General features: G+C 41.0%; 1 protein-coding gene across 2 annotated transcripts; it reads right to left on the bottom strand.

The window, feature by feature from the left end:
- Positions 1-27613, bottom strand: LOC149311699 (aldo-keto reductase family 1 member B1-like). Of its 2 annotated transcripts, XM_089527723.1 has the most exons (10): positions 27420-27613; positions 22474-22641; positions 21354-21470; positions 19689-19766; positions 17895-18017; positions 11062-11168; positions 7637-7718; positions 5209-5292; positions 668-750; positions 1-264 (listed from the first exon to the last, which is right to left on the bottom strand). In XM_089527723.1, the coding sequence occupies exons 1-10, from the start codon at positions 27483-27485 to the stop codon at positions 222-224; spliced, it is 951 nt and encodes a 316-aa protein (XP_089383849.1). In that variant the 5' UTR covers positions 27486-27613; the 3' UTR covers positions 1-221. The 2 variants fall into 2 exon arrangements, with proteins under 2 accessions (XP_089383849.1, XP_089383851.1); XM_089527725.1 differs by lacking the exon at positions 21354-21470.

The raw sequence follows: 27613 nt of genomic DNA, 5'->3' as shown, positions 1-27613 counted from the left end.
ACTATATATTTTATTAGAAACAATTCCATTGGAAGAAGAGAAAAAATGATTTTTAAAAAATCAGAGAATTATAGATGTTTTTAAAGTGATTGGTACTAAGAACATACTGAATCTAGGCTAGAAAAAGTTCAAAGGTGTTAGATGGAGAGGACAGCTTTTTTTAATGCCCAGAGCAGAAGCAGTCGACTCTGTGGTTTGAATACTTTCAGGACAAACAGACTTTAATATTCAGCATGGAAAGGATAATCCTTGAGACTGGTGCACCTAAAGAGACAAATGATTAATCAGAAGCAAGATTCACACTCCATTTATGCTCCCTGTTTTACCCCTGTTGCAGATTTTACTTTGCACTATTTTATCCTGGGCTATTTTATCATTGCTTTATTTCATTTTATAACTTATATTTAACTTCCCAGTAAACTTTGGTTTATGAATGGTATAACCATAATCACTATTTGTAATACAGTAAAAGTATTTTATTTAAGCTGCCCATGCCCAGGCAACCACCATTCTGAAATCATGAATCTATGAAAGAAATTTTAATCCATCTAACCAGTTACTGAACTAAGCATTACCAAACTATGCTGTATTGATCTTAGTGATGTATTTCTGACTCTAAAGTTGTTGTTGCTGTACTTTTAAATGTTTTTCAAAAACTGTTACTTACACATGTATTGTACATGCTCTCCAGTTCTTGTTGAAACTGAGGATGGTTTTCATTTCTTGTTTAGACAACTCAAAGTCAAACACCTGGCAGAGAGAGAAAAGTTTCCAAATGTTAAAAAAGAGCCCCAAAATTCACAAGAATTGCAGAGGTACAACAATTTATTGCATGCATTTAGTACATCTCCATCCTGCTCCTTTCCCCAAAGAGATCAATGCAGAATAAATAGAAGTTATTCCAGTTTATTCTCCCAAAAAATTTGTGAAGTAGGTCAAGTGGGAGACAATGAATGGCCCAGGCTCATGTGTTAAGGTGATAAAACACAAAGAAGCCAGGAAATTCATAAGTAAAAAAGTAATAAAGTAAAATAAAGTAATTTCTTTTATTAATACCGTTGAAGTGTTACAGACATGGTGAGAGATTTTGTTTGGTCTATTAGAAAACCTTATACTTGATGAAGAGAAATACATAACTACTTTCAACAAGGTGAAAAAATGAAAACACTTCATTTTCCCACAAAGATTGTAGCTGCCAGACGATTAGTAAAGAGATACAGAATAGTCAGTTCACCAAGCCACGTTTTTTTTACATTTTACTTTTTCTCGTTCCCCTAATTTTTGTACAATTAAGTCCGAGGAAAAGTTCTAGAGAACTTGAAAGCTTGTGTCACTTATGCACTGCTTTTGTATCACTTTGGTGGTTACTAATAAAAGTGATTATCCAGCTCTGATTTTTGGTGGTCAGGCTTGACTCCTGTTTTGAGGGTTGTAAGGTCACTTCCTTTCAACCTCTGCCTCATGTGAATGTGACTTCAAGTTTGGTTATAGGATGGAGATGGTTTTGATTATTTTGATGGAGAGCCTATGCTGGGAACTGGATGGGGAGACTCAAAATACACTGCAGAAATAATCCAGTTTGAGACTGCTCTAACTGCCCTGCCTCAGTGCTAGGGAATCCTGCGAATTGCAGTTTGTTGTGGCACCAGAGCTCTCTGACAGAGAAGGCTAAACGTCTCACAAAACTACATTTCTCAGAATTCCCTAGCATTGAGCAATGATATTTAAAGCAATCTCAAACTGGATTATTTCTGCTGTGTGTTTTGGACCTTGGTCTCTGGTCTATTGGGTCTTTCAGAGGCCTTATAACAATTGATCTTTTTGGACTGCCTCTCTGGGATGGGACTTCTTGGAGAGGTGCACTCAGAAGGTAGCGCTGGGGCACTCCTTTCTGACCTCCTGGCCATTGGTCTATGCTGTCCCTCAGGGCTCAGCTTGGTCTCTCATGCTGTTTAATATATGCATGAAACTGCTGGGAGAGGGTGTCTGGAGATTTGGAGTTCGGTGTGTGACTGGTATGCCCATGACACTCAAATCTATCTCCCCTTTCCATGGAATTCCAAGGAAGTTGTTAACAATACTAAATGAGCATCTGTTATAAAGAATGATTTGAAACAAACTGAAGCTTTATCCAGATGAGACAAGTGCTCCTTGTAAATCAGGAGCCATTCAGACTTTGGTGGATGGGGTAACACTCCCTTTGACATCTCAGGTTCTTAACCTGGGTGTATTCCCAGGCTCAGCCTGGAGGCCCAGCTTGCAAGCAGTAGCCAGAGTGTGTTTGCACAGTTAAAACCAAAGTGCCTCTGTAGTTGTCAGATCTAGCAATGGTAACACATGCCTTGAGTACCTCCTATTTGAATTACTGTAATGCATACTACATACTACGTGGGGGTGCCTTTGGAAACTGGTTGACTAAATTCAGCAGGTCCAAAATGCTGCAGCCTAACTGCAAACAGGTCTGGTTATAAGGAGCATATAACTCCCTTGTTGAATAAGTTTCAATATGTAATACGTGTTTTATGTCTTATTGTTTTAAATTAATATTTTAAAAGTAATGTTTTAATTGGATTGACTGTCTAATATTAACTTTTGTTGTGGAGGAACAACCACACACTGTTTTAACTATTTGTTTTTATTTGTATTGTAAGCCACTTTGTGTCCTGCTTTGATAGAAAGGGAGGGGGATAGAAATCAAATCCAATGAATAAATAAAAAAGAGACAGGAAACTGAAATGTGCCAATGATGAAAATCTGTACTAGCAAAAATTGTCCTCTGTAAAAGAACAAAATTAAACACAACCAATTCTATCTGGGAACACCTACGTGGAGAATTGACACACATATACAGCAGGTCCTCCACATTCACTGAGGTTAGGATGCAGGACTCCCATGAAAATGGGAAAAATGCAAATAAAAAAATACTATTGGTTTTCCAGTGCAAGTCTATGGTCAACATCCACTGGACATTGACCACAGATTCACACTGGAGGACCTACAAATGCCTAGAGAAGTGTTTTCCCTAGGAATCTCTACGTCCTCCATCGTCACTCTATAACCAACTTCTGGCAGTCACATTGGAGGACCTAGAGATTCCCAGAGAGAACATATTAACCAAATCTACGAATAATCAAAGCCTCAAAAGTCAAAGCCACAAATGTGGAGGGCTGATGTGGATCTTATCGCTTGGCTATTAAAACTGGCTTACCATTATCCAGTTTAAAGCTTAATTGGGCGGCATCCTGATCTTATCAGAAGATTTTTGCTGCCAAATTTGCCACCCGAATACAGTCCAGCTCCATCCCCCCTTCCAGGAGTGCTCCACTGGACATTTTCTTGAGTCAGAAAACTCCCGGATCCAAAAAGAGCCACACGGAGCACTCCTGGAAGCAGGGATAGGCCTGGGCTGTATTTGGGTGGCAAATTTGGTGGCAAAAACCTTCTGATAAGATCAGGGTGCCACCCGAATTAAGCTTTAAACCGGATAGAGGTAAGCCAGTTTTAATAGTCAAGCGATAAGCTCCTGTTTTTACATTTTGTCTCCTTCTCTAGTTAAGCAGCAATTCAGGAAGTTTCTATCAAATTCACACCACATTACACTGACACACAGCAATTCAGGAAGTTTCCACCAAATTCACACCATATTACACTTGAACTATGTATCTGGAATGCAAAATTGTTCTTGATGTATTACTGACAAGTGAGCACCACAGCAAAACCTGGCAGATGGTAGTCATGGTCCTTATCTTGCAAAGCTTTGAGTTCTGCACAGAATGTGTCATACATAGTACCTTTTTAATTTCATATAATTTGGCCCTAGGTGGAGGAGCTGCACATGTGTGTCCACATAAAAATAATAAATAAATAAAAATTTTATTTATATACCGCCCTTCTATGAATCAGGGTGGTGTACAGCATAAAATCATATACAATACATACAATAAAAACAGCAAATACATTAAAAGCATATACATTAAAACATTCTAGCCAGCATGTCACTGCTGACATAGAGGGGGGGAAGAGACTAATTAAAGCCTGTGTCAGGGAATGCTTGTGTGAACAAGAGAGTCTTCAGCTCCTTCTTGAACTGGACCAGGGAGGTGGCTGAGCGGAGCTCAAAGGGCAGAGAGTTCCAGAGGGTCGGGGCCGAGATGGTAAAAATCCTCCTTGATGTGGAGGCTAATCTCCCCATTTAGCCCCAGCATGCTTAAATTTCTCCTCTCTGCCTGTTGAAAGCAAGGAATTAGTGGGGTAGGGCTTTCCATAGAGATTACTCTTCTTCAGCAAACCAATAATTTCAGTGGCATCAGGAGGGACATTGACTTGTTCCATTGCCCCCAAAATTTATAAAGAAGTTAAAGTTTCTCCTCACTGAGTTTTCCACTTTTCTCTCCTCCATCTTACAGATGGTTGCATATATTGCAAGGTTGATGGATATCTCTCCAACTCAACAAACAGAAACACAGAGAGACACAGACAGAGGGAGAGAAAAGAGGGAGGGAGACTGGGGACAGGAGAGGAGAATTCTGGAAAATTTTCAGATTCCTCCAAACTAAGTTTATAAGCATCTCCTGTCCTTCTTCCAAGTTTTCATATTTCACCCAGCTTAGGCTGACAAAGCAGTTTCAGGAAGAGGAAGCAAACAAGAGGCCTGAATACTATTGCTAGTACTAATTAAAGGAGATCAAATTAATAAAGCAATCAAGTAAGACCTTTTTATTCCAGTAGGCCTTTGAAAACTATTATTTTTTAAATGGGAAACAGATCTTGTATCATGTGCTGGACTTTTATTTGTGGTGTTGTTGTTCTTAAGTGGTTGTTTTTAACTGTTTTTAATTTTATGAGTGTTTAATTTCCTTTTTAATTTTTGTATACTTTGAATGTTAACTATTTTGGTTTTAAGTGTTGTTAAAGCCAGAATATAAACTTAAAAGTGGCTACCACCACCACCTATGAGTAATTCATCAACTGTTTCTACTCTGGTTGGAAAACTTTCTACTTTTGGGGTAGAGAACAGACAAGGATGACTTGACAAGGGGCAAGGACATGTTCCCTATTGGGTTAGGAAGCTTCCTAGCTTCTAAGTTAAGTTGTGTTAGATGATAACATCCATTATCCTCAGCAAGCATGGAGAAGGATAACTGGACTTTTAATGCAGGATATCATGAGCAGACAAGGTTGGGGAATATAGAAAACACATTCTCTTACCTTGAAGTTTTCCTCAATTCGTGAAGCAGTGACAGATTTGGGAATCACAACCACATTTCTTTGAATTTGAAATCGGAGTAGGACCTAAAAGCCAGGGTGACACAAGCAAAGATAAATCTCCTATTCCAAAAATCTATATCAAGACTGTTTAACGCTTTTCCATCTAAAAGCTGAATTCAGCTTCAGAGAAGTTCTCAAGAGATTGCCTTTCCACATTGTATGGTGTCAAAGGCAGAATAGTGGGACCCAGAATAACAAGATAGTTTAAATTTGTGGTATTTCATACTTTTAGAGAATTGGGATGACATCGAACAGTAATGTCATGAGAAAAGAGGCACAGCCACCAGGAGAAATATGGAGGGCCACATTGGGGCCTGAAGAGGATGAGATTTGGCTCCAGGTTAGGTTAGACTTGCTGCTCAAAACCTTTGCATAACCTGTTTTATTAAGGCAGGGCTGAACTGTTCCTAGAACTATTGTGATGTATATACCTAAACAATAATTAAAACAAGCAGAAGAGAGGCTTGTAAAACATACATCTTCTCTCCCAAAGGAAGGATTTGGAAATTTGCAGTGTGGTGCACTGATTTGAATGTTAGACTATGACTGGAGACCGAGATTCGAATCCCAGCTTAGCCATGGAAACTCACTGGGTGATCCTGGGCAAGTCACACTCTCAGTTTCAGAGGAAGGAAAAGACAATCCTCCTCTGATCAAACCTTGCCACGAAAACCCTGTGATAGGGTTGCTATAAGTTGGATATGACTTGAAGGCACACAACAACAACAACAACAACAACAACAGACATGGGGCTTTATTACACCAGTCCCTTTCTCACTGCAGTCACGGTAAAAAAGTAAAATGGCAACCACCGCCTTGATTGCAGCCATCATCACACTGTTTGTCTTTTGCGCAACTGAGGACTGCTGCTCCCATCACGCTGCCTTCCTGTCTTGTCCCTTAACTCTGCCCTCCCTTCCTCTCTGGCATGCTATTTTTAATTTTTTAATTCCCCCTTCCCCCCAACTTTATAGCACAATTTCAGAGCTCTGCAGCTCCAATTCAAGATTGCAGTGTTTTTTTAAAAAAACCTTTGAGGCTTCAGAGCTCCAGAATTGCATAAAGTTGCAGAATTGCATAAAAGCAAGGGATTTAAAAAAAAAAAAATAGCGAGGGGGAGGAGGGGACATTGGGACCATGTGACCACCAATTGCGCGAATGCCCCAGGAATGGTAGCTCATTCATGGGTTTCCCCTGTGAATCACTGATGGATTTTTGTTTAGGTTTCCCCTGTGAATGAGAAAGGATGGGGACGGGACAGGGATGGAAGTGGCATCGTGCAATCATCATCTCAGATGCCACTTCCCTCCCAGTGAAATTGCGGTTTAAAAACTGTGTGTGATAAAGCCCATGGTGATGGGTAGAGTCCTAGAGCAGAGAGAGTAAAATGCAGGCATTGCTGAGTCAATCTTGCAGCCTTGAGTGTGTGTGTATGTGTAATGTCTAGGATGTGCAGGAGCAGGAATTGGGGGCCAGCGAGGTGATCACACACACAAATAGCTACTAGAATGGTCTGTACAAGATAATCTCGCTTTTAGCAACTGATAGAATGGCAGAATTTGCATTATTGAGGACAAAGGATGATGTAATAATGTAACTAGAGTATAGAAGATAACTACTCCCCCCCTTAATCTGGGCTGCTTGCTTTGCACTTTTGATATGCATTTAGCAACCTCACTTTCACAGATGAATTAAAGCCTTTTTACTCCAGATACCTGACTTGTCTTACTTTTTAGCTTTTCTGGACAAGTAAAATAGAAAACAATAGGAAACGGCTACATTGCAGGTCAGATAAAAAGCCTCAGTCTTGCTCATCATTGATCACCTACTACTCGTTTTAACTGAACATGCCAGGGCCTGAACCTGCATTCAGCAGATTATCTAGGATAAACTGTGGTCCTTTCTCAGTCTTGCCTCCCTTTTATTCATCTCTCCTCTTTGGGTACACACCAGTATACACACTGACTAAAATTTGAAGTGGCACCTTTGTTTACTCTTCTCTTGTGAGTCATTTTATTCAACTAGGTTTATTCAACAACTTTCATTTTTGAACAAACAAAGTCTGGGAGCAGCAGTGAATATACTAAATTGAGCTATTAAGACATTTTATTTTTTCTTTCCAGAAAGAAAGAGGGGTTTTTGCTGCACATTCTTAATTTTTTTTTAAAAAAAAAATTACTTTAATATTTTTCAATATTTATTATATTTGTTTTAATGTTTTTCTTGGTAAAAACATCCAGAGAAAATGTATTTCAACTGCAACAATTTTTGCTTCTCATGCCTGCTTTCTGTTCAATTATGAAATCTTGTTCTGTTTTCTCCCAATCCAGCATCTTCTCCAATTACATTCACCCAAACCCTTACCTACCTGTGCTACAGTTTTATTGTGCTTAACAGCAATTTCTTTGATCTTAGGATCATCCAGGAGAGACGGATCGTCTGGCTTGGCCCTGGGAAACATGAGCAGCAAAAGCCAGCATTACACACATGAAATTACGGAAATTGTATGTAAGATAAAGGCAAAAGATGCCAAATTGCTAGGCTGAATAGATATAATGGAGAACAAAACATGTACATCCTGGATGCATGTGGCCCAGGGTGTTTTCCACACCTGCTATATGGGGCAGAAAATGAATGCAAAATGCTTTGAAAAGTTAGAATTCCATTATAAAGGTGCCATATTGCTAAGCTGACCAGATACAGTGGAGAACAAAACTCACAACTTGATTTAAACCAGCCAATACTGTCACCAAGTGAGCCTGTGATGGTGGCAGGACCAAGAGAAAGCCTTCCTATGTGAGATTTAGGGGTTGTTCCCACTTAAGATTTGAAACGATTTAAAATACAACATTTTTAATAAAACCGATTCAAAATAACCCTGGTCTTATCTCGCGTTCCGAATCGCATCAATCTTCGTTCCCATCTGGTTATTTAAATCGAAGTTTTTACCTGGTAGCGTTCCTACTTGTCATGAATTCGGTGTTTAAATAAAACGATTCTTCTCCTCCATACCTTATTTGGAGCTGTCAATCAATAGTACGTCAGAATGACGTAACGTTAATCCAGAATATTTGGAAGCGATTTAACTTTTGGCATCGTTTCCATTTCATTGACAGTTTGTGAATCGATGTATTTTTGGCGGTTTTTCCCCCCAAATGGACCAATGAAGGCGCTTCATCGCTCAAACGTCCTCTTCTGCGTCTCCCCATATTAACTGCCATAACTCAGTGCTAGGGAATCCTGGGAATGGTAGTTTATTATGGCACCAGCACTCTCTGGCAGAGGAGGATAAATGTCTCACAAACACAACAGTTCCCATAATTCCTTAGTACTGAGCCAGGGCAGGTTAAGGGGTCTCAAACTGTATTATTTCTACAGTGGGTTTGGAACTACAGATGAGGGTTTTTTCATAAATTCAAAAACTTGTTACTTTATAATTACCTTATACACACACACACACACACACACACACACACGCATATATATATACATGTGTGCAAACACACACACAAATATATATGTGTATATATACCTATGTTTGTGTGTGTATGCATTTATATATATATATGCATGTGTGTGTGTGAGTATTCATATATAATCGTCTGTCTGTCTGTCTGTCTGTCTGTCTGTCTGTCTGTAGTGTGTGTGTGTTTGCCAAATCGGATTAAGGAGGAGAAGGCAGTGTGTTTCAGTGGGTAGAGACTCAAAGCCCAGGGTTGGAAAATGGGATCAAGGAGGAGAAGGCAGTCAGTTTAAGTGGGATAGAGACACAAGACAGAAAAGGGGAAAAGAGAACAATCCCAGCGTCAAGAGGCTGCAGATCTAAGAGAGAGGAGAGAGTGAAAGCCAAATAAAGCAAGAGCAAGAGACGTCCCAAGACAGCCAGGGAGAATCCCTTCAGAGAGCACAGAGATCAATGGCAGAGGCTTCTGGCAAAGCGAATTTGGGGAACCCAAGCTGTTTCCAGAGGAACTATGGGATGGGTTTTGCAGGATAGCATCCCCTCTTCATGTCTCCCAAGACAGCCAGGGAGAATCCCTTCAGAGAGCACAGAGATCAATGGCAGAGGCTTCTGGCAAAGCGAATTTGGGGAACCCAAGCTGTTTCCAGAGGAACTATGGGATGGGTTTTGCAGGACAGCATCCCCTCTTCATGTCTCCCAAGACAGCCAGGGAGAATCCCTTCAGAGAGCACAGAGATCAATGAAGGAGGCTGCTGGAAAAGCAGGGAGGGAGCACTCTTCCCAAAGATTCTCTTTCTAGGGTTGGAGGAGAAGGCAGATTCCGTTTGAGAAAGAGAGGGAGAAAGGCTCTATTCCCCCCCCCCCCCATTGATCAGAGCCCTTCCCTGCCTGGGCGAGATCAGATGCCTCCTCGCGAGGAGCCTTTCCTTCCCTGCCAGGGCGAGATCAGAGCCCAAGCGGGCAGGGAATGCCTCTTCGAGAGGAGGCTTGCCTTCCTGCCTCTCCTCCGTTAGAAATGGGCTCTCCCCACACAGAGGGGAGGTTGCAATCCACCGGGGGAAGCCTTGTAGTCCTTTGGCAGATGCAGGCGCTTGAGCAGCCGGGACTTCAGGCGCTTAAAGCGCTGAAGAGATTAAGCGCCTGTAAACCATTAAAATAAAAAATAAAAATAATCCTTATCTCTTATTGAAAGACCACAGCGGACAAAGGGGTGAGGGAAGCAAAAATGGCGACAGCCACGACGGATGGGGACAGAAAGGGCAACTCCCCCAGGCCAGCCCCATCGCACTCCGCTCCTCCCATCCAGCTAACCCGATTTCAAAGGCTGTCGTTCCTATCTAAATGCTCCGATTCCTAACTCGAATCAAGGGAAAAACGAAGGTCAGACCCTACATCTTTTTTAACGCGCGTTAAATGACAAAAACCCGATTCAAAATTTTATACCGCTCTACGATTCGATTTGTAGTGGGGACGATTGCGGGTTGCTCTAGAACCGTTCTAGGTTTAAATCAGATCCTAATAGGAACGCCACTCCTTGGATTCGATTCAGAACGCGGGGTTTCACCTAGTGGGAACAACCCCATGGTCTTTCAAACAGTCTGGACCTAACCTGTATTGCACCTTATCCATCGTGACCAGCTCTCTGAATTGTGCCCAGAAACAAACCAATAGCCAGTGAAGTTGTTTTAATAAGGGGCTTATGTGCTGTCTATAACTGGCCTTGGTCAGCATTCTGTCCCCTGCATTTTGGACTCACAATGTTTCTAAACAGTTTCTCTTGCTGCAGTGAGAGATTTGCAATGTTTCTAAACAATTTCTCTTGCTGCAGTGAGAGGTTTGCAATGTTTCTAAACAGTTTCTCTTGCTGCAGTGAGAGGTTTGCAATGTTTCTAAACAGTTTCTCTTGCTGCAGTGAGAGATTTGCAATGTTTTTGAACAGTTTCTCTTACTGCAGTGAGAGATCTGCTGCTCTCCTTACCCACTCAAGCAGTTCCCCTCTAAGCTGCTTTAAGAAGGCAAGAGAGGCAAGGATCCATTATGTGAGTGAGTGGTTCTCACTTTTCAAAGGATCAAAGGTTACACAAATGGAAAAGTATCCAATAATACAGTACAAGTGATCTGTCCGCTGGATCTGTCTCAACTACAGTATCCAAGTCAGAGTGGATCTGAGTCTGGATCTGTCTGTAAAGTGCCTGGCAAATTCTTCACATTAATTCATGCCTTAATCTCCTTTTATTACCCAATTCCCCAATCCAGTGTGTTAAGGAGCTCTGAACCCAGGACACATTTCACCAAGCACTAAAGAGAGAAGGATGATCAGTTTTTCTTACCATGGTCTGTCGGGAGATGCAAAGGGGCTGTATGCTGTGATAGTGATCCCTTTGGACTGGCAGTAATTAATCAACTTTTCCTGAGAAAGATATGGGTGGCATTCAATCTGCAAAAGATTTGTAACTATCAGTTTATTTCTTCATTTATTCACTTTCAGGATTTATTTCTTACTAATATTCCATTATTTGATTTCAGATTGAAAGGTCAGTATCACATCATGTGTTTATAGCAGGAATTGCTCTGGGACAGATCTATTGGCAGATGCTCTAGGATTCTGGAGAAAAATAGAAAGGTTTCAATCATCTTAGGGGTTGTTCCTCAGGTCAACTGAAAAAAATTGACAATGGAAGTGGTGAACAATGTGCTTTCAGCAAGTCTCAGGATTGCCACTAAATTACCCAAATTCCCTGTGATATTAATGGCAGCTGCTAATAAAGGAACAGGATCTGCACTCTATATTGTCTGTTCAAAAGTCACTTGGCCTAGATGAATTAAACCAGCTATAACTGCATGTAACAGTCTAGAGGCTCCACCAAAATAGGAGAATGGCTCAATGGGATGGATTCTTGCCCAACACGGGCGATCAAAAGGAGGCTATCCTCCAAATTGGATGAAAGAGGCAGTCAGCCTCAACAGTTCTGTAGAAACAGCAACAGCTTGATACATGTTTCATACTGTACCCAAACCCAGGTATTTTGTTAAATTTCTTTGGATTTTTCATTGCTGTTTCAATTACAGATTGAGTCTCCCTTATCTGAAATGCTGCAAAGATGTGGTTTGGAATTTTTTTCAGATTTTGGAATATCTAGGTATACATAATGAGATCTTGGTGATGAGACTCAAGTCTAAACATGAAATTCATTTATGTTTCATACACATCTCATAAACATAGTCTGAAGGTAATTTCATACCTAATATTTTTCATAATTTTGGATATTTTTCATAATTTTGGATTTTGGAATTCCAGATAAGGGATACTCAGTACATAGAAACCAAAAGATATGCCTCCAACTATTCAGGCTGAGACATGTAACATTTCATATGGGGAGTATGAGGAATAAATTTAGTCAGCTTGCTTCCTTTTTTCTTTAGTTTCCATGTTGTTGTTTTTTTTGGCTGTCAAATTATGCACTTTACAAAAAGGAAACTAAGTGGACAAACAATTAATAAAAACACTTTGTCTGTTGTCAAATTTGGTATTTATCACCAGGCGTTACAAGCAAAGTAGTAACCCACTCATAATCACATGCCTAGATCAGATGCTTTTTTGAGGAGACTGCTGGAACGGGGAGCACATCACCATTCTGAAGATGCTAATGCCAATTTTTTAAAAAATGAGATCTTAAAATACCTTTCAGACTGAAGGCCTAAACAGATGGCCCCAAAGGGGCGGTGGCACACTGCCCCTTCCAGTGGTGGATCAGGGCCATGGCAACTGCACGACGCAGCCCTGATCCAGCACTTTGCCGGCTCTAAAAGAAACAGCAAAATGCCACTCTTTTTTGAGCCAGCAAAAAGGTGCCCTTGCAACCATGGCAGCACGTTTTGGTGCTCCTTTTGGCGTGTGGTGTATAAACGGCACACCAAAGGAGTGCTGTGATGCTGCCCACTGTGCAATCAGGTGGGTGGCATAATTCTAGCATAGGCACGGTGTTCGGGCGTGCGTCATTCAAACACCATGCCCCCATGCTGCCCCCATGCCAGTGCTTCAAGCCGATCTATACAGCCCCTCAAAGAAAGAAAATGGTAGCATCAGCTTTTGTCTGAAAATGCTCGTGCTACCCATTTCTTTCAGTTAGTCTCAAAAGAATTAACAAATTAACAAAATGAATTTCAACATGGAGAAATGTAAGGTACTGCACTTAGGGTGGAAAAATGAAATGCACAGATATAGGATGGACGACACCTGGCTGAATGAAACTACATGTGAAAGGGATCTGGGAGTCCTAGTAGACCACAAGTTGAACATGAGTCAACAGTGCGATGCGGCAGCTAACAAGGCCAATGCAATATTAGGCTGCATCAACAGAAGTATAGTGTCTAGATCTAGGGAAGTAATAGTGCCACTCTATTCTGCTCTGGTCAGGCCCCACCTAGAATGTTGTGTCCAGTTCTGGGCACCACAATTCAAAAAGGACATTGAGAAACTAGAGCGTGTCCAAAGGAGGGCTACTAAAATGGTGAGGGGCCTGGAAACCATGCCCTGTGAAGAACGACTTAGGGAGCTGGGGATGTTTAGCCTGGAGAAGAGAAGGTTAAGAGGTGATATGATAGCCCTGTTTAAATATTTGAAGGGATGTCATATTGAGGAGGGAGCAAGCTTGTTTTCTGCTGCTCCAGAGAACAGGACACGGAGCAATGGACACAAGCTACAGGAAAAGAGATTCCAGTTCAACATAGGAGGAACTTCCTGACAGTAAGGGCTGTTCCACAGTGGAACAAACTCCCTTAAAGTGTAGCGGAGTCTCCCTCCTTGGAGGTCTTTAAACAGAGGCTTGATGCCCATCTGTTGGGGATGCTTTGATTGAGAGTTCCTGCATGGCAGGGGGTTGGACTGGATGACCCTTGTAGTCTCTTCCAACTATATTATTCTATGATTCTATGAACTTCAAGATCTCTGTGTACCGATTTTACAGACTAACACAGCTATGTTTTTGAATTTTTTTAAAATTAAAAAACAGCTATTTACATGATTTTCACGATTATACATTATATCATATATAATCCTACCAAAGTTTTCTTAACAATCAATTACTTCCTTAGCCATAATTCTAATTTGTGATTTAAACATCCTTATCGTCGGATTCTCAGAAACTTAAATTTGTATTTATTTTTAATCTATAAAGTCCCTCTGAAGAGTTCCTAAACTATCGATTTAGACTAAGTTTATTGCTTGTTACTGTTATTCAATCCTCCATGCTTTTCAATATCAATGAACCCCCTCCTTAAACCACTTTGCTTTACAAAATTGAATTATTGAGAACCAATCTTTCTCAGCCCTATCAATGTTTTTGTTTCTTAAATATAAAGTCAGTTTATCCATCTCTATCATATCCAAGAGTTTCAGAAGCCAAAGATCTATATTTGGTATTTCAGGTTCTTTCCAATATTGGGCAACAAGTATTCTCGCAGCTGTTATCATGTATAGTATTAATTTACCAAGTTTTCTTTCTATATCTCTTGGCATTTTGTTTGTCATGTTTAATAAGTAGATTTCTGGTCTCAATTCAAACTTAATGTCCAATATTTTTTCGATCGTCAAGTGTATTTGTTTCCAATATTTTTCTAATTTGGGGCAGCGCCACCAAACATGCATCCAAGATCCTCTAGCTGAGTTACATTTCCAACATTTATTTGATTTTACCTTACTTATAAAAGCTAGCCTATTTGGAGTCAGGTACCACCTATTCTCCATTTTCCAATAATTTTCTCTCAGAGCCTGAGATTGGGTAAATTCTTTTGTTTTCTTCCTCGCATGCTTCCAGCTCTCCAAATGAATAACATTTCCACAATCAGTAGCCCATTTAATCATGGCATCTGTCACTATCTCTTGTTCTTGGTCTAATTTCAGCAAAAATTTATATAATTTCGATGTTTTCTTTTTTTCCTCACTAAGTAATAATTTATCAAACTCTTCCATTTTATCGTTGATTCCAAATAATTTTATATCCATCTTGAAACGTTCTTTAAGTTGAGTATAAGAAAACCAATTCACTTTCATGTCTAATCGGTTTAGTTCCTCTATTGATTTCATTCGGGAAATATCATCTTGCCCTTTATCAAGTCTTCATATTTCAACCATCTCTCTGTTGTTTCGCATCGTCCAAAAAAAGCTTCTTGTATGGAGGTCCATAGGGGCAACTTCCTGTAAATCTTCTTCTTTATTTTTTCCCACGTTGTTAATAAAGATCTCCTAATTTCATGTTGTAAGAATTCTTTGTGGATTTTTGCTTTCCCATAACATGTGTAAGCGTGCCAACCGAATCTATTGTTAAAACCTTCTATTTTTAAAGTATTTTGGTTTTCAAGTTTTATCCAATCGGACATCCAATTTAACGCATTTGCTTGGTAATATAATTCTAAATTTGGCACTCCAGCTCCACCATCTTCTTTGGAATTTGTCATAGTTCTCCAATTAATTCTTGGTTTTTTATTGTCCCATATAAAGTTTTTAATTTCTCTGTGCCATTTCTTAAATGTCTCTTCTTTAATAACGATTGGAATCATCTGAAACAGAATATTTATCTTAGGAAGAACTATCATTTTGATTGCCTCAACTTTTCCTGAAAGGGAAATATCTAATTTAGACCATCTGTTAAAATCCTTCTTGAATTCAGCCCAAAGTTTTTTATAATTGTTTTCAAAGAGGTCCGTATTTTGATTTGTTAACCAAATCCCTAAATATCTTATCTTGCTTTTGACCGTGCATTTTGTCGCTTCCTCAATTTCTTCTTCTTCTTTTTTTGAGAGGTTTTTGGTTAATATCGCTGTTTTGTTCTTGTTTATTTTAAACCCCGCCACTCTTCCAAATTCTTCAAAACTGCTAAACAAATTTTCTATTTGGTCAACCGGGTCATCTAGTATTATCACTAAATCATCTGCAAAAATTTTAGTTTTGTATTCCTTTCCTTTTACTTTTGTTCCCACTATCTCTTTATTTGCCCTTATGTTGTTTGCTAAAATTTCCATAGTCGTAATGAAGAGTAATGGTGATAAAGGGCATCCTTGTCGTGTTCCCTGCTATGTTTTTGAATTTTTAAGAAATGGGTTCCCTGTTAATTTTAAAATCAAAAGTAACAAACATTGCTGTGGCTTTTCCAGATTGCATAGATAAAAAGCATCCTCCCTTGCCAATGCACAGTGCAAGAGAGGAAAGTCACATGTGTTGGCTGCTTGCCCTACAGAGGCCCATCACTAGGGAATCTGGTTTTCAATTCTGGGCCAAAATGCAATGAAGGCTGTGCTGACTGTGTCCACTACTGCCAGCCTAGCAACCCTAGCCATTGAGCAGATCACATTTCCCCTGCTTGCTCCTTGACCAACTACATCATAAGAGCCCGAGGTGTTATTTTCTTTATGTATTTTGCCAATTTCAGGCCTTGAAGTTGGTGATTAGTAATAAAAAGGGTTAAGATAAATGTATATGTTCACTGGTTCAATGAATGTTGAACTTTAGCAAGGGTTAAAACAATTATTCTTTGCTAGTGAGTATTTGATATTAATATAGAGGAGTTTAGCCAGTTAAGTGTAAAGAAGATAAAGGTAATGTAAAACATGAACAGGCCAGAAAGATATAGAAAAAAGCATGAACAAAAGCAGGTGTGACTCATGAATAGAATCACCTGAGTCATGTTTGAAGGCATAGAGCCAGAACAGGAGATCCTGGTAAAAAAATTCTATAGCAAAATTGGGAAATATTCTGGCAGAAAGCCAAATCTGAGAATGGTTGCTTTCATGATGTGTCTGGAATGGGGTCTGGTGAACCCCTGGCTGTAGGGTGTCGACAAGCCTGTTGCATGTTTTATAAAAGCTATCTCAGGTAGATGGATATCAATTTCATGATTGCTATCTTGTTAATGGCATATGCATGCAAAATTTCTCCCTTATACCTGCACATGTACTTTTGGGGGCTGGTATTCTTTCCCCTTCTGTAGCCCATTCTAAAGGCTGTGGGGAATGGACAGGATCAGAGAAACATCCGGCTATGTATCCATAGCCAGATGCCAAATGGTTATGGCATTGCTAAAACTTCTGGAGGACCCTCGACAGTTCTCAGCACTGATATAGTCATTCTGCCACTGGCTAAAGGAGCATAGGCAATAGATAATAAATAACAGAACTCTGCTTTATTCTCCGATTATAAATATCCTGAAATTCCAATGCTTAAGTGATGCTTAAAGATAGTGTTGATGTAATCCTGCCTATTTGGACAATGAATTATTCATGAACAGGAAGCTCAGGTGGCAAGAAGGTGGACTGTAGGGAACTCCAAATAAATACAGGGTAGCTGACAGATGGAAAAGGAGCTTCAGACCCTCATATCTGAGATAGGAAAGAGAAACCTATATGTAACCTTGTTACTATATGAGCTCTGGTTTGGGTAAAATGAGACTTATCATGACGTTCCATTCCCCAGTCCTGGCTTGCATTTTTCAGCTACCTGAAGTAGCTAAAAGTTAATGACAGAAGGGGCAGGAGAGAAACAAACCAGTTTGTTTGCTCATTTGCTGAACTGTTTGTGGCCCCAGAAACAAACTACATAAGTAAGCTAAAAAAACAAACAAAACCCAACCTTCCTTCTGGATGTAAGGGCAGCGAACATATTTGTATCCCATCCTAGTATCCACAAGGGTTAGTGTTTTTTTAAAAAATGGTTTAACAATAATAAAGTAAGCAAGTAAGAACTGCAAAGAATTTTGTAATATTTAAAACAATTATGGAGTTGAAACAGTGTAGTGGTCAAAACCAAAATGGTTATGCATTTGAATGTATTCTATGGGACATGTACTTCCTTTTGACTAACAGCAGCATTAAAACTAACAGCAGCTTCAATCCCAAATGTCCAGCACGGGGTAGTGGTCTGAAGAGACCAGGGTTCAAATCCCTGTTCAGACACAGAAGCCCTCTGGGTAACTTTAAGCAAGCCATAATCTCTCTGCCTCATATTAGCAATGGCAAACTTCCTCTGAATAAAACTTGCTAAGAAAAGCCCAGGATAGGGTTGTTATAAATTGGAGGCACACAACAACAATGAGAACTTTCTTGTATTGCAAAATGATTTCCCCTTCACAGTCCCCCAACGGCCTCCAGTTTATATGAATAGGCCTCTTACCTGGTTATTTGCAGGCTTGTATTTCAACCCAGGCTTGTTCAGGATTTTCTCAATTTGTTCATGGTTGAAATTGGAAACTCCAATAGCTTTCACTAACCCAGCATCCACCAGCTCTTCCATTGCCTAAAACCACACCAAAAACCAAATATTATCACATGGCACAGTCTTATATTACTCTGGAAGATTGTGTGTGTGTGTGTAACACATAAAATCCCCCATATATTATCCTTATCTGTGACATGTTATATTTCCCTCTGAAGGAAGATGATCTTGAGAAAATGTTTGAAGACACATCCACATGATGAAACTACAGGTTTGTTTGTTTTTTACTTCTAGAGTTTCCCTATACTTTAAAATAAATTCATGGAAGAATTGGGCTTCCAGTCTTTCCCCCATGCGTTAGTTTAACTCCAAACCTTCTCTCTGTGTAGCCTTAAACAAAGGGAAGCATTCACACAATAATTTAAGTCATCTACATTCCACACTGGTACATGAAAGAATGGTTTTATTGTGTGAGTGTGTATGGTCCTTTTTGTATGAATGTGTATGGTCTTTTTTGAGTGTCACTAGACTATTATGTATGCTACTGGATGTGTGAATTATTGATACTTTCCTAGCCCTCTCTCAAAGTCATGGCAACCGGTTTTCCACCAAAGAACTTCAGAGAAGGTATGAAAAAATATGAAGAACTTAATTCCTGGCACCAATGTTGTGCTGTTAGGATGTGATTTGGCTTCTGGCATGTTAAATAGCAGTAGTATGAACATACCCTAAGATGAGCTGGTCATGTCATATCTACAATAGGTTCCAGTTGTGATTTTCCTGCTATTTGAGCTTCCCTTACTCCAGGGCAGACCTCTTCATCCTCTAGATGTTTTGGATTGTAACTCCCACATTCACCAACCATTTTATGCTGGTTGGGGCTGAAGGGGATTATAGTACAAAGAATGTGGAAGGTACAAGATGGCGGACTCCTGCTCACCTCTACATTGAGAACACAATGTATTCCATAGAACCATAGAATCTTAGAGCTGGAATGGAATGCAGGGCCATTTTGTCCAAACCCTTGCCATGCAGCAATGCCTAACTAAAACACTCCTGAAAAATGCTCACCCAACCTCTGTTTAAAGTTCTCCAAAGAAGGAGAGTCCATCACCCTCCAAAGCAGTCTATTTCACTAACAGCTCTTAAAATAAAAAAGTTCTTCCTAGTGTTAAAGTGAAATTTCTTTTCTTCTATTTTGGACTAAATTATTAAGTTATGATTATATATAGAAATGTGTGTATACCCCTAAAAGACTCTCTCTCTCTCTCTCTCCCCCCCATAAATGTGGAAAGCTCCCCCCACAAATGAAGCAAGAAGAGTAGATGAAAGGAACATTTAAAAGAATTTTGAAGAAAAGAACTGACCATCAATAACAAAATCTTTTCACACATGGGATAATCAATCAGCTCCTCTGAACAGGGAGAGGAAGAAAGATGCATGCAGAAGTATTTTAATCTGACTTTCCTTCTCTTTGTCTTCTGGCACAGGGAAGTTCATATTACATTTGCTCCACATATATTTGAAAATATTCTAAAAGAGTCAAGTGGAATCTTAATGTGGTATTTAGAAGCTAATATAACAAAGCCAGTTTCATAATAAATCTTAAGTTTAAGTTACGGGAGCGAAAAGAGGGAAGCATACAAACAATTTCAGCAAATGCAAACATTTCCAATGAATACATGCACAGTATAAAATAAAACCATGGTACTGCATGCAGAACAAATAGAAACCTTTGACTGCAAAACATACCTCCCAGGTATCTAGAAGATTTGTATTACTGGTTATGATCACACCTTTTTCATCGGTAGGAAACAGATCATCTCCAGCCTGCCAGTACAAAGCAAGAATGCAAGAGGGGTTTCTTTCAAATATATGAAGTTGATTTACAAGAAGTCAGACAATTGGTCTTTCTCTGCTTTGCTGTCCAATATACTTTAATAGAGTGTGCTTGGATTTAAAGCTGATACTGTATGAACCCTGAGAGGTGCCTTAGATTAAGGCGGGTTACAGACCGCCTGTTTTGGGGAGGGCTGCACCTGCCCCGGGATATCGGGGCCTCAGTGTCCAGAGCGGCAGCCACTGAGGCCCCGATCCGCTGCTTTTCAGGCTGCGGGGAAGCGGCAAAAGGCCCCTTCCCCGCAGCCTGGAAAGGGGTGTCCTTGGGGCTTCAAGCCCCAAGGACACCCCGCAGCAGCGGGGAGGAGGAGAAAGGGGCCGCTGGGTGCAGCTGTGTGAAGGCTGCGCCCAGCGGACCAAACCAGGAAGGAGCTCCGAAACGGAGCTCCTTCCTGCTCCGCGCTAAGGGCGTGCTAAGCGCCCTGGCGCGGAGCGAGGACGTCATGTCCGCTCTGCCCTGTATAGAGGTGGGGCGGCCGTGACGTCCTCATGGCGGCGGCCGTGTGGAACGGCCGCTGCCATTTTGTGCACGCAGAGCGCATACTAGGGTTAGGGGGGTGCAGAAGCACCGCCCCTTTCTAACCCTAGTACGCGCTCTGCGCGTACTTTCTAGCCCGTTTGTAACAGGCCAAAGTCTTCATCTGTTATGTCATTTGACGGACTTGGGAGCTACTCCATTCTATTAACATTTTTCTGAAGATTATCGCAGCAGAAGGCAATCAGAAGTAAAGTCTAGATGAACTTATTTTTCAACTGTAAATATGTCTTGTAAACATGTCATAGTATTCCACATTGAGATATGTATAACATGCTCATGACTGCTACCTGCCCCACACTGGTATTTCAGATTCTGAATGCCAGACTCAAGGCCATGTGAACAAATCAATTTCAGATACTGATTGACTGAATATCATTTTCATGCCTATTGTTGGTTATGTTAATAGCCAACAATAGGCATGATCCGAGGTGGGTATCATGCAGCCCTCCCAGTAGCTAACCAACACAATCAATGAAAAGGAATGGTGGGAGTTGCTGCATGATTCTCATTCCTGAACTAGAAGGTCAATGATCCTCCATCCCACTCTAGGTAATATCATGACATAATAGCAAGCACTTAGCAATAGCACTTTACATTTCTATACCGCTTCATAGTGGACTAAGCACTCTCTGAGTGGTTTGCAATGTTTTAGCCAATTGCCCCCAACAAGCTGGGTAGTGATTTTACAAACCTGCGAATGGATAGAAGGCTGAGTCAACCTGAAGCCCTATGGGATTGAACTCATTATGTTGTGGCTACAGTACCAACATTGAACCACTGTGTCACCAGGACTCCCTATAGGATTCTATGATATAATCATAGAATCCTCTAGTTGGAGGGGACCTCAAAGACTATCCAGTCAAACTCCCTGCCATTCAGGAAAGGGAGAAAGATAGAGATTTTAGATGTCAAATCCGTGCACAAAATGAACCAAGGATTTTGCAAGGTTCATCCAAAAAAGAGAGGTTAATTCAGAATACCTTGAATCCTATAGGCCAGTGAATTATGTACAGGTCTAGGTAATCCAATTTCAGGGCTGCAAGAGTTTCCTTACAGGCACCTTTCACCAGGGCTTTCTCATGGAATGTGCTCCAAAGCTGCAAGAAGGGAGAGAAGGTAACTCACCAAATGAAATCTATTCCTTGATGCCTTCTCTTATAAAAGATGTTACATAAACAGGAATGTTTCCAATTTCTCAAACAATCTGAAGACTGCAGGGAAGGTTCTGACATTTAGTTCATAAAGTATGCCAGTTTAGAGACCAGAAAAGTACAGGATTCAGCAAGGATTTTGTGAGGCACCAGCACTCTTTGGCAGAGAGGACTAAAGATCTTGTAAAACTACAAATTCCAGGATTCCACAGGATGGAGCTGCATTATTTCTACAGTGTAGACACAGCCCAGTTTTAGGATGAAATTACTGCATTACTATAATGAGAAGCAGTTTGATCATGTCCCAAAGCAGATTTTCCTACTACCACATCTGCTTGCCTGCTTCTCAAGCATTGCCTCAAAGACATGTCCTGGTTCCTCTTCCTTAAAATCAGGAAACGGCTTCTTTCTGTGCCACTTCTACCAACAGGACCTTTTCAGTAGTGGCCCTGCTGGAGAGGATGCTTTCTCCAAGACAGTTTGTCAGGTTAACTCATCTCAGAATTTCAGCCATTTACATTTATTTCTGCCAAGTATTCTGTGGCCTCCAAATTGTGTTGACTTTTTTTTTAAAAAAAATTCTGTTTAAAATCAGTCTGACTGAGCTCCAGATTGTGATGCTTACAGCAGACCCTCTGAAACCAACAAGACTTAATAAATCCTGTTGATTGCAGTACATCTTTTTCAAGGACAAGTTCATCTGAAACTCACCTGGAACTTGGTTTAGTACAGTTTTATTACAGCTTTGTGCAACTCTTTCTCTCTGTTGATGTTCATTTCATATTCTATGTTTGTATCCCTGGATGCAGTCAGGTAGGACTATCATTTGAGAAGCATTTAGAGTCACATAAAACTTATTATAATCTACTTTGAAGACCTTCATAGGCAATTTTATAACAAGTGAAGGGGAAGATTCTATGATTCTAATAATAAATGAAAATATAAATACCTTGCTGACAACAAAAAGATCCTCACGCTTCACAACCCCTTCCTTGATTTTCTCTTGGATTCCCCTGCCAACTTCATTTTCATTGTGGTACACATAGGCACAGTCAAAATGGCGATATCCAACATCAATGGCCTTTTTCACAGCCTCTTTCACTTGTCCTGGTGGAGACTGAAAAACATAGTCTTTAAGAAACTTTGTTAACTCATTCCATGAACCCTCATTTTAAATGGTGTAAAACTATTCAGCTTATCATGCCAAACATCCTGCTCCCAGAGGTTGTGCACGGGGAAGTATCAAAGTGACCTGCTTGTCCCCTTGTAAACACAAAGAATGCTGAAGTGAAGGAACTCTAGTAATCAAAATCAATATAAAACCTAACAAAATCCATAGTACACAAACCAGCTTCAAACCGTGGTTTCACATCTTGTTGCATAGAAAGTAACTGTCGAAATGCAATCAATTCATTTCTATCGACTGCAGGAAGCACTTCACACTTGTCTACTATGTGAGTAAAGAATGTACAGTGTAAGTTGGAGAAGAAAAACAATATGGGAGATATGGAGTGTTTTGCTTCTGCTCTTCTCAGTTTATATACTATGAGACCATGACTGGTAGTAGATCTGAACAGCAGCCATTTGCTAGGTAAAGATAAATTGAAACATTTTTGTTACATATTCCACTTGGAATTTATTTTGTCCAAGGTATTTTTGTCCGTGATTAAGGATCTCCAGATACGATCAACTTTCAGAAGTCAGAACTGAAATATTTATTAAACAGAAGAATTAGAAGCTGGAAATCTTACATAGAATATGTGGGCTTCACATAGGGTTGCCATAAGTCAGGACCTCCAAACCGGGACAAATGTAGGACAAGTGTAGGACAAAATTTTCAAATGTAGTACAATTTTTTTAAAAATGGAGGACATGCGAAAACATTGGATGTTTTTTTAAAAAATGTTAATATAAATGCATGTTTCTTAGGCATGATCAAAATGGAGGACATTTGGGCATTATTCCTAGACTATGGGGCTTTTTTACTGTTGGTTTGTTTCTATGTGTATTTTATTTAGTGTGTATTTTAATTTATTGTATTTTAATGTGTTGTAAGCCGCCCTGATCGGAGGAAGGGTGGCATATAAATAAAATTTTTATTATTATTATTATTATTATTAGACAGATAGCACAAATGTACTTCCCTTTCTGGCCAAACCATCCCCCTCCCCATCCCAAAACACACGATGTAAGGAATTTGTCCCGTACGTGCTGAGAGATTCTTCCTATGTAATGAAAGACCTTGCTGTGCACCCTTGAAAACATGTGGAGCCCTCCGTCTATCAGATCAAAAGGAAGAATCTCCTGCTAGATAGATATAAAGGTTAAATCTTACTCTTCCCCTCAGGAAACTATAAAGTTAACTATTACTAAGTACACAACCCAAAGGTCAGGCACAGATGGTTAACCAGCCATGCTATGATTAATCAATTATCCTGCATTGGTTACTTGTTTATCTCTGTCTATAAAAGGAATGGACTTGCTTAGTTCATTGTCAATCAAATTGGCCAAGTGTCAGTTTGGTTGGTCAGAGTCAATTAAACCATTCATACCAAATGGCTGATCTTGACTGATTTCTCTACAGCACGACAGCACATTTGGGCATCGAACATGGCTTTACTTAACATGGTAATCTCTTGCATATTTCAGAGGCTTATTGCATAACCAAACTCTTTGGGTTTCACACTGAACATGGATTCACATAGCTATGCATACTGAATATGTCAAGGTGGTTTAACAAGAAGTGATTTGCCCTCGGTTTCATGTGTCTCGCACCAACGATACTTCTCAAAAGTGTGTACTTGGTCAAGGGACTTTGCTTTTTCTTCACTGCGCATGAGTTTGTAAAAATCACCTCAGAGGCTTGCTGATATCAATACCACCACCACCACCACCACCACCACCACCACCATCACCAGTATCATTGTTAAAACAAAGGAAACCTGTACAAATGGAATGGAAATCCTTCTCCTCTTCCTCCTCCTCTTCTTCCTCCTTCCTCCCTCCTCCTCTTCTTCCTCCTCCTTCCTTCTTCTCCTCTTCTTCCTCCTTCATCCCTCCTCCTCCCTCCTCCTCTTCTTCCTCCTTCATCCTTCCTCCTCCCCCTCTCCTTCCTCCTCCTTCATCCCTTCTCCTTCCTCCTCCTCCTCTTCTTCCTCTTTCTCCCTCCTCCTCCCTCCTCTTCTTCCTCCTCCTTCCTCCCTCCTCCTCCTCCTCTGCCTTGGTGCGCTCCCCCTCTGCGCACTCCAGCGGCAGAGGCAGGCAGCCACCCCCACCTCTGTCTCCTCCGCCTTTCTAGCCCCGCACGCAAGCAGGGGCGAGTGTGTGCTGCTGCCGGCCGGGGCCAAGACAAGCGCCCAGCACAGTCGCGCACGAGGTGGAGGCAGAAGAGGAGGTGGGTGGCTGCCTGCCTGCTTCTGGTGCGCGTGGACAGGTGCGCGCCAAGGCAGGCAGGCCCCTCCTCCTCCTCCTCCTCTGCCTCCGCCTGCCTTGGCGCGCTCCATGTCCGCGCGCACCAGAAGCAAGCAGGCAGCCACCCTCCTCCTCTTCCACCTCCGCCTCACGCTCTGGGCGCTTGTCTTGGCCCCGGCCAGCGGTAGGGCACACTCGCCCCTGCTTGCGCGCAGGGCTAGAAAGGCAGAGGCGGAGGAGGCGGAGGAGGCAGAAGTGAATGGCCGGCGCGGCTGGGGCAGAGGAGGCGGCGGAGGAGGAGGAGGTGGGTGGCCGCGGGCGGGGCAGTCCCCCCTTTTGGCTGGAAACCAGACCGGGACCGGGCCAGGACCCCCAAAAGCGGGATTGCCCCGCCTACAGGCGGGATATGGCATCCCTAGCTTCACAGCAAGAGAGCCTTCTTAAAGGACTCCTTACTATTTATTCAAGGTTAGACAAAGACATTTTGCAGCCTGATGTGAACAGGAAAAGCTGCAGTGCTTGACTGAAATCAAGGTGCATAGTGGCAGAACTTCCCCACCAACAACGATCTATGCAACATAGGGGCCATTCAGACTACCTTTAGCACTGAATTGTAACCCATATTAAAAGTGGGAAGTTTCCACTGGCGCTGGTTTTAACACACCTGGATCAAGGCTTTGCACGTCCAATCCAGGGCAAATCCCCTGTAGAAGCTGTTTTTCCCAAAGTGGATTATTTCCCGTTTCTTTTTGGAAAACCCGTTTCTTCCCTGCTTTTCTTATTAAAGTCATATTGAATTATAATCCTCTGCAAAATGATTTTAATAGATTAGAAAGCTGGCCCAAAATTAACAAAGGAGTTTATCCCATGAATATCACGGAAAAGTTGTATAATTATGCAAAAAGATTTCACATGACATCACACAAAACCCGCCATTAAAGTCGTCACAAAGAAGCATTAGTGCACATTTTTTTACTTTTGGGATTTCAGCAACAATGCATTTCCGTTATTACTTTGTTTGCGGAATTGCATGTGATCCCTCTTTAATGCTGAAATTAGCCCCAGTGTGATAAACTCCAAAATGATTTTCAACCAGGAGAAATGTAAGTAAAGAACACATCTGCTTCATCAACTGAACTATATTTATACACTTAGGTATAAAAAATGAAATGCAGAGATATAGGATGAGGGACACCTGGCTTGACAACAGTACGTGTGAAAGGGATCTAGGAGTCTGAGTAGAATGTGTGAGTGAGATTATTCACCTAGTTGTGCTAAAATAAAAACTGATGTCTGAATGAAGCTCCAAATCAGCAACCAGAAATGTTTAATCTTGTTGGAACATGTACAGCTACCCTCTCAGGAAGACTACTATGGTTAAGCTTGTATTGCAGGTGGAGGACAAAGTCTTAAAGGGCAATGGGGGGAGAAGAGCAAAAGTAGTTTCGAAGTTAAAAAAAGGCAAGCAGTTGGCACAGATCCACAGTTTGTTGCTGAAAGCTTTTGGAAGAATGAAGGGACAGGGTTAGGCAGGGTTAGGCATAATGGAAAGGCAGAGAAGTTGGCAGGCGAAGAGATGGGAGATGCAACAGAGCCAAGGTGGCATGCAGCCAGGGTGACCAGCCATCCTCCTTTCCCAGGACATATCCTACATTTCCACCTTCTTCCAAAAGGTCCTCTATTTTTGAGCCAGCCTAAGAAGCATGAATTTTACATTTCTATATGAGTATTGTTAGCTTTTATCTGAGAGCCAGCATGGTGCAATGGTTTGGGCACTGGGCTAGGAGACCAGAGTTTGAATCCCAGTTCGGCAATGGACACCCACCAGGTGACCTTAGGCGAGTCACACTCTCTCAGCCTCAGAGGGCTGCCATGGCAAACCCTTTCTGAAGAAATCTTGCCAAGAGAAACCCTATGACAGGTTTGCCTTAGGATGGCCTGAAGTCATACACGACTTGAAGGTAAACAGCAACAACAACCAAGGGTTGATTTGGGCATGTCCTCCATTCTTTTTCCAGGAAGGCCCTCTTCTTTTTTTTTTTTTAATCTGTTTAAATCTTTATTCATTTTAAATTCAACATCAAAACTGTACATTCTTCTTTTTGCACATCTTAATCCTTATAATCTTATTTTACATCATGTCACTTGAGTTCCCCCCAAAAAATATAAAGTATGCATTCTTTTTCCCCTTAGCCACCCTTACCTTTACTTGTACCTTTGTTCAATCTCTCTCTTCTTATGCTTATATTTTCTTTAATAATGACAATCCATCTGAAATCATTGCATGTCTTTCTTTCCTCCGCCCATGTATTTCTCTGCAATTTCTCTTCTCTTCTAATAATCTAGAACACTGTTTCATGCTTCATATGTTAATGGCATATCCTGTCCTCCACTTTGCAATGCCTTGTCCTCCTTTGTGTTGAAGGCATCTGGTCAACCAGATCTGAACCCAAACCCATCATCCCCCTCCATGCCAGGGCTTACCTTCCAGGTGCCCAGCCCCAGAATGGGCATCTTGGCTTTGGTGTAGAGCTCCACATACTTGGCCATGGCTGTTGGAGTCCGATCCCTGACAGGCAAAGCCCTGAAAACCTGAAGCACCAATACTGCAGGGCTGGTCGACACGAGGAAAGTAATCCATTCTCTCAAGAAGCCTGTTGTTGTTATGTAAGTTCTCT

This window comes from Sceloporus occidentalis, unplaced genomic scaffold, assembly GCF_023333645.1.
Source record: "Sceloporus occidentalis isolate IW3139 unplaced genomic scaffold, rSceOcc1.0.p SCAF_5, whole genome shotgun sequence".
In the NCBI taxonomy this organism is placed as follows: domain Eukaryota; kingdom Metazoa; phylum Chordata; class Lepidosauria; order Squamata; family Phrynosomatidae; genus Sceloporus; species Sceloporus occidentalis.
The sequence above is the reverse complement of the archived record's forward strand: the minus strand, read 5'-3'. Positions and strand labels throughout refer to the sequence as shown.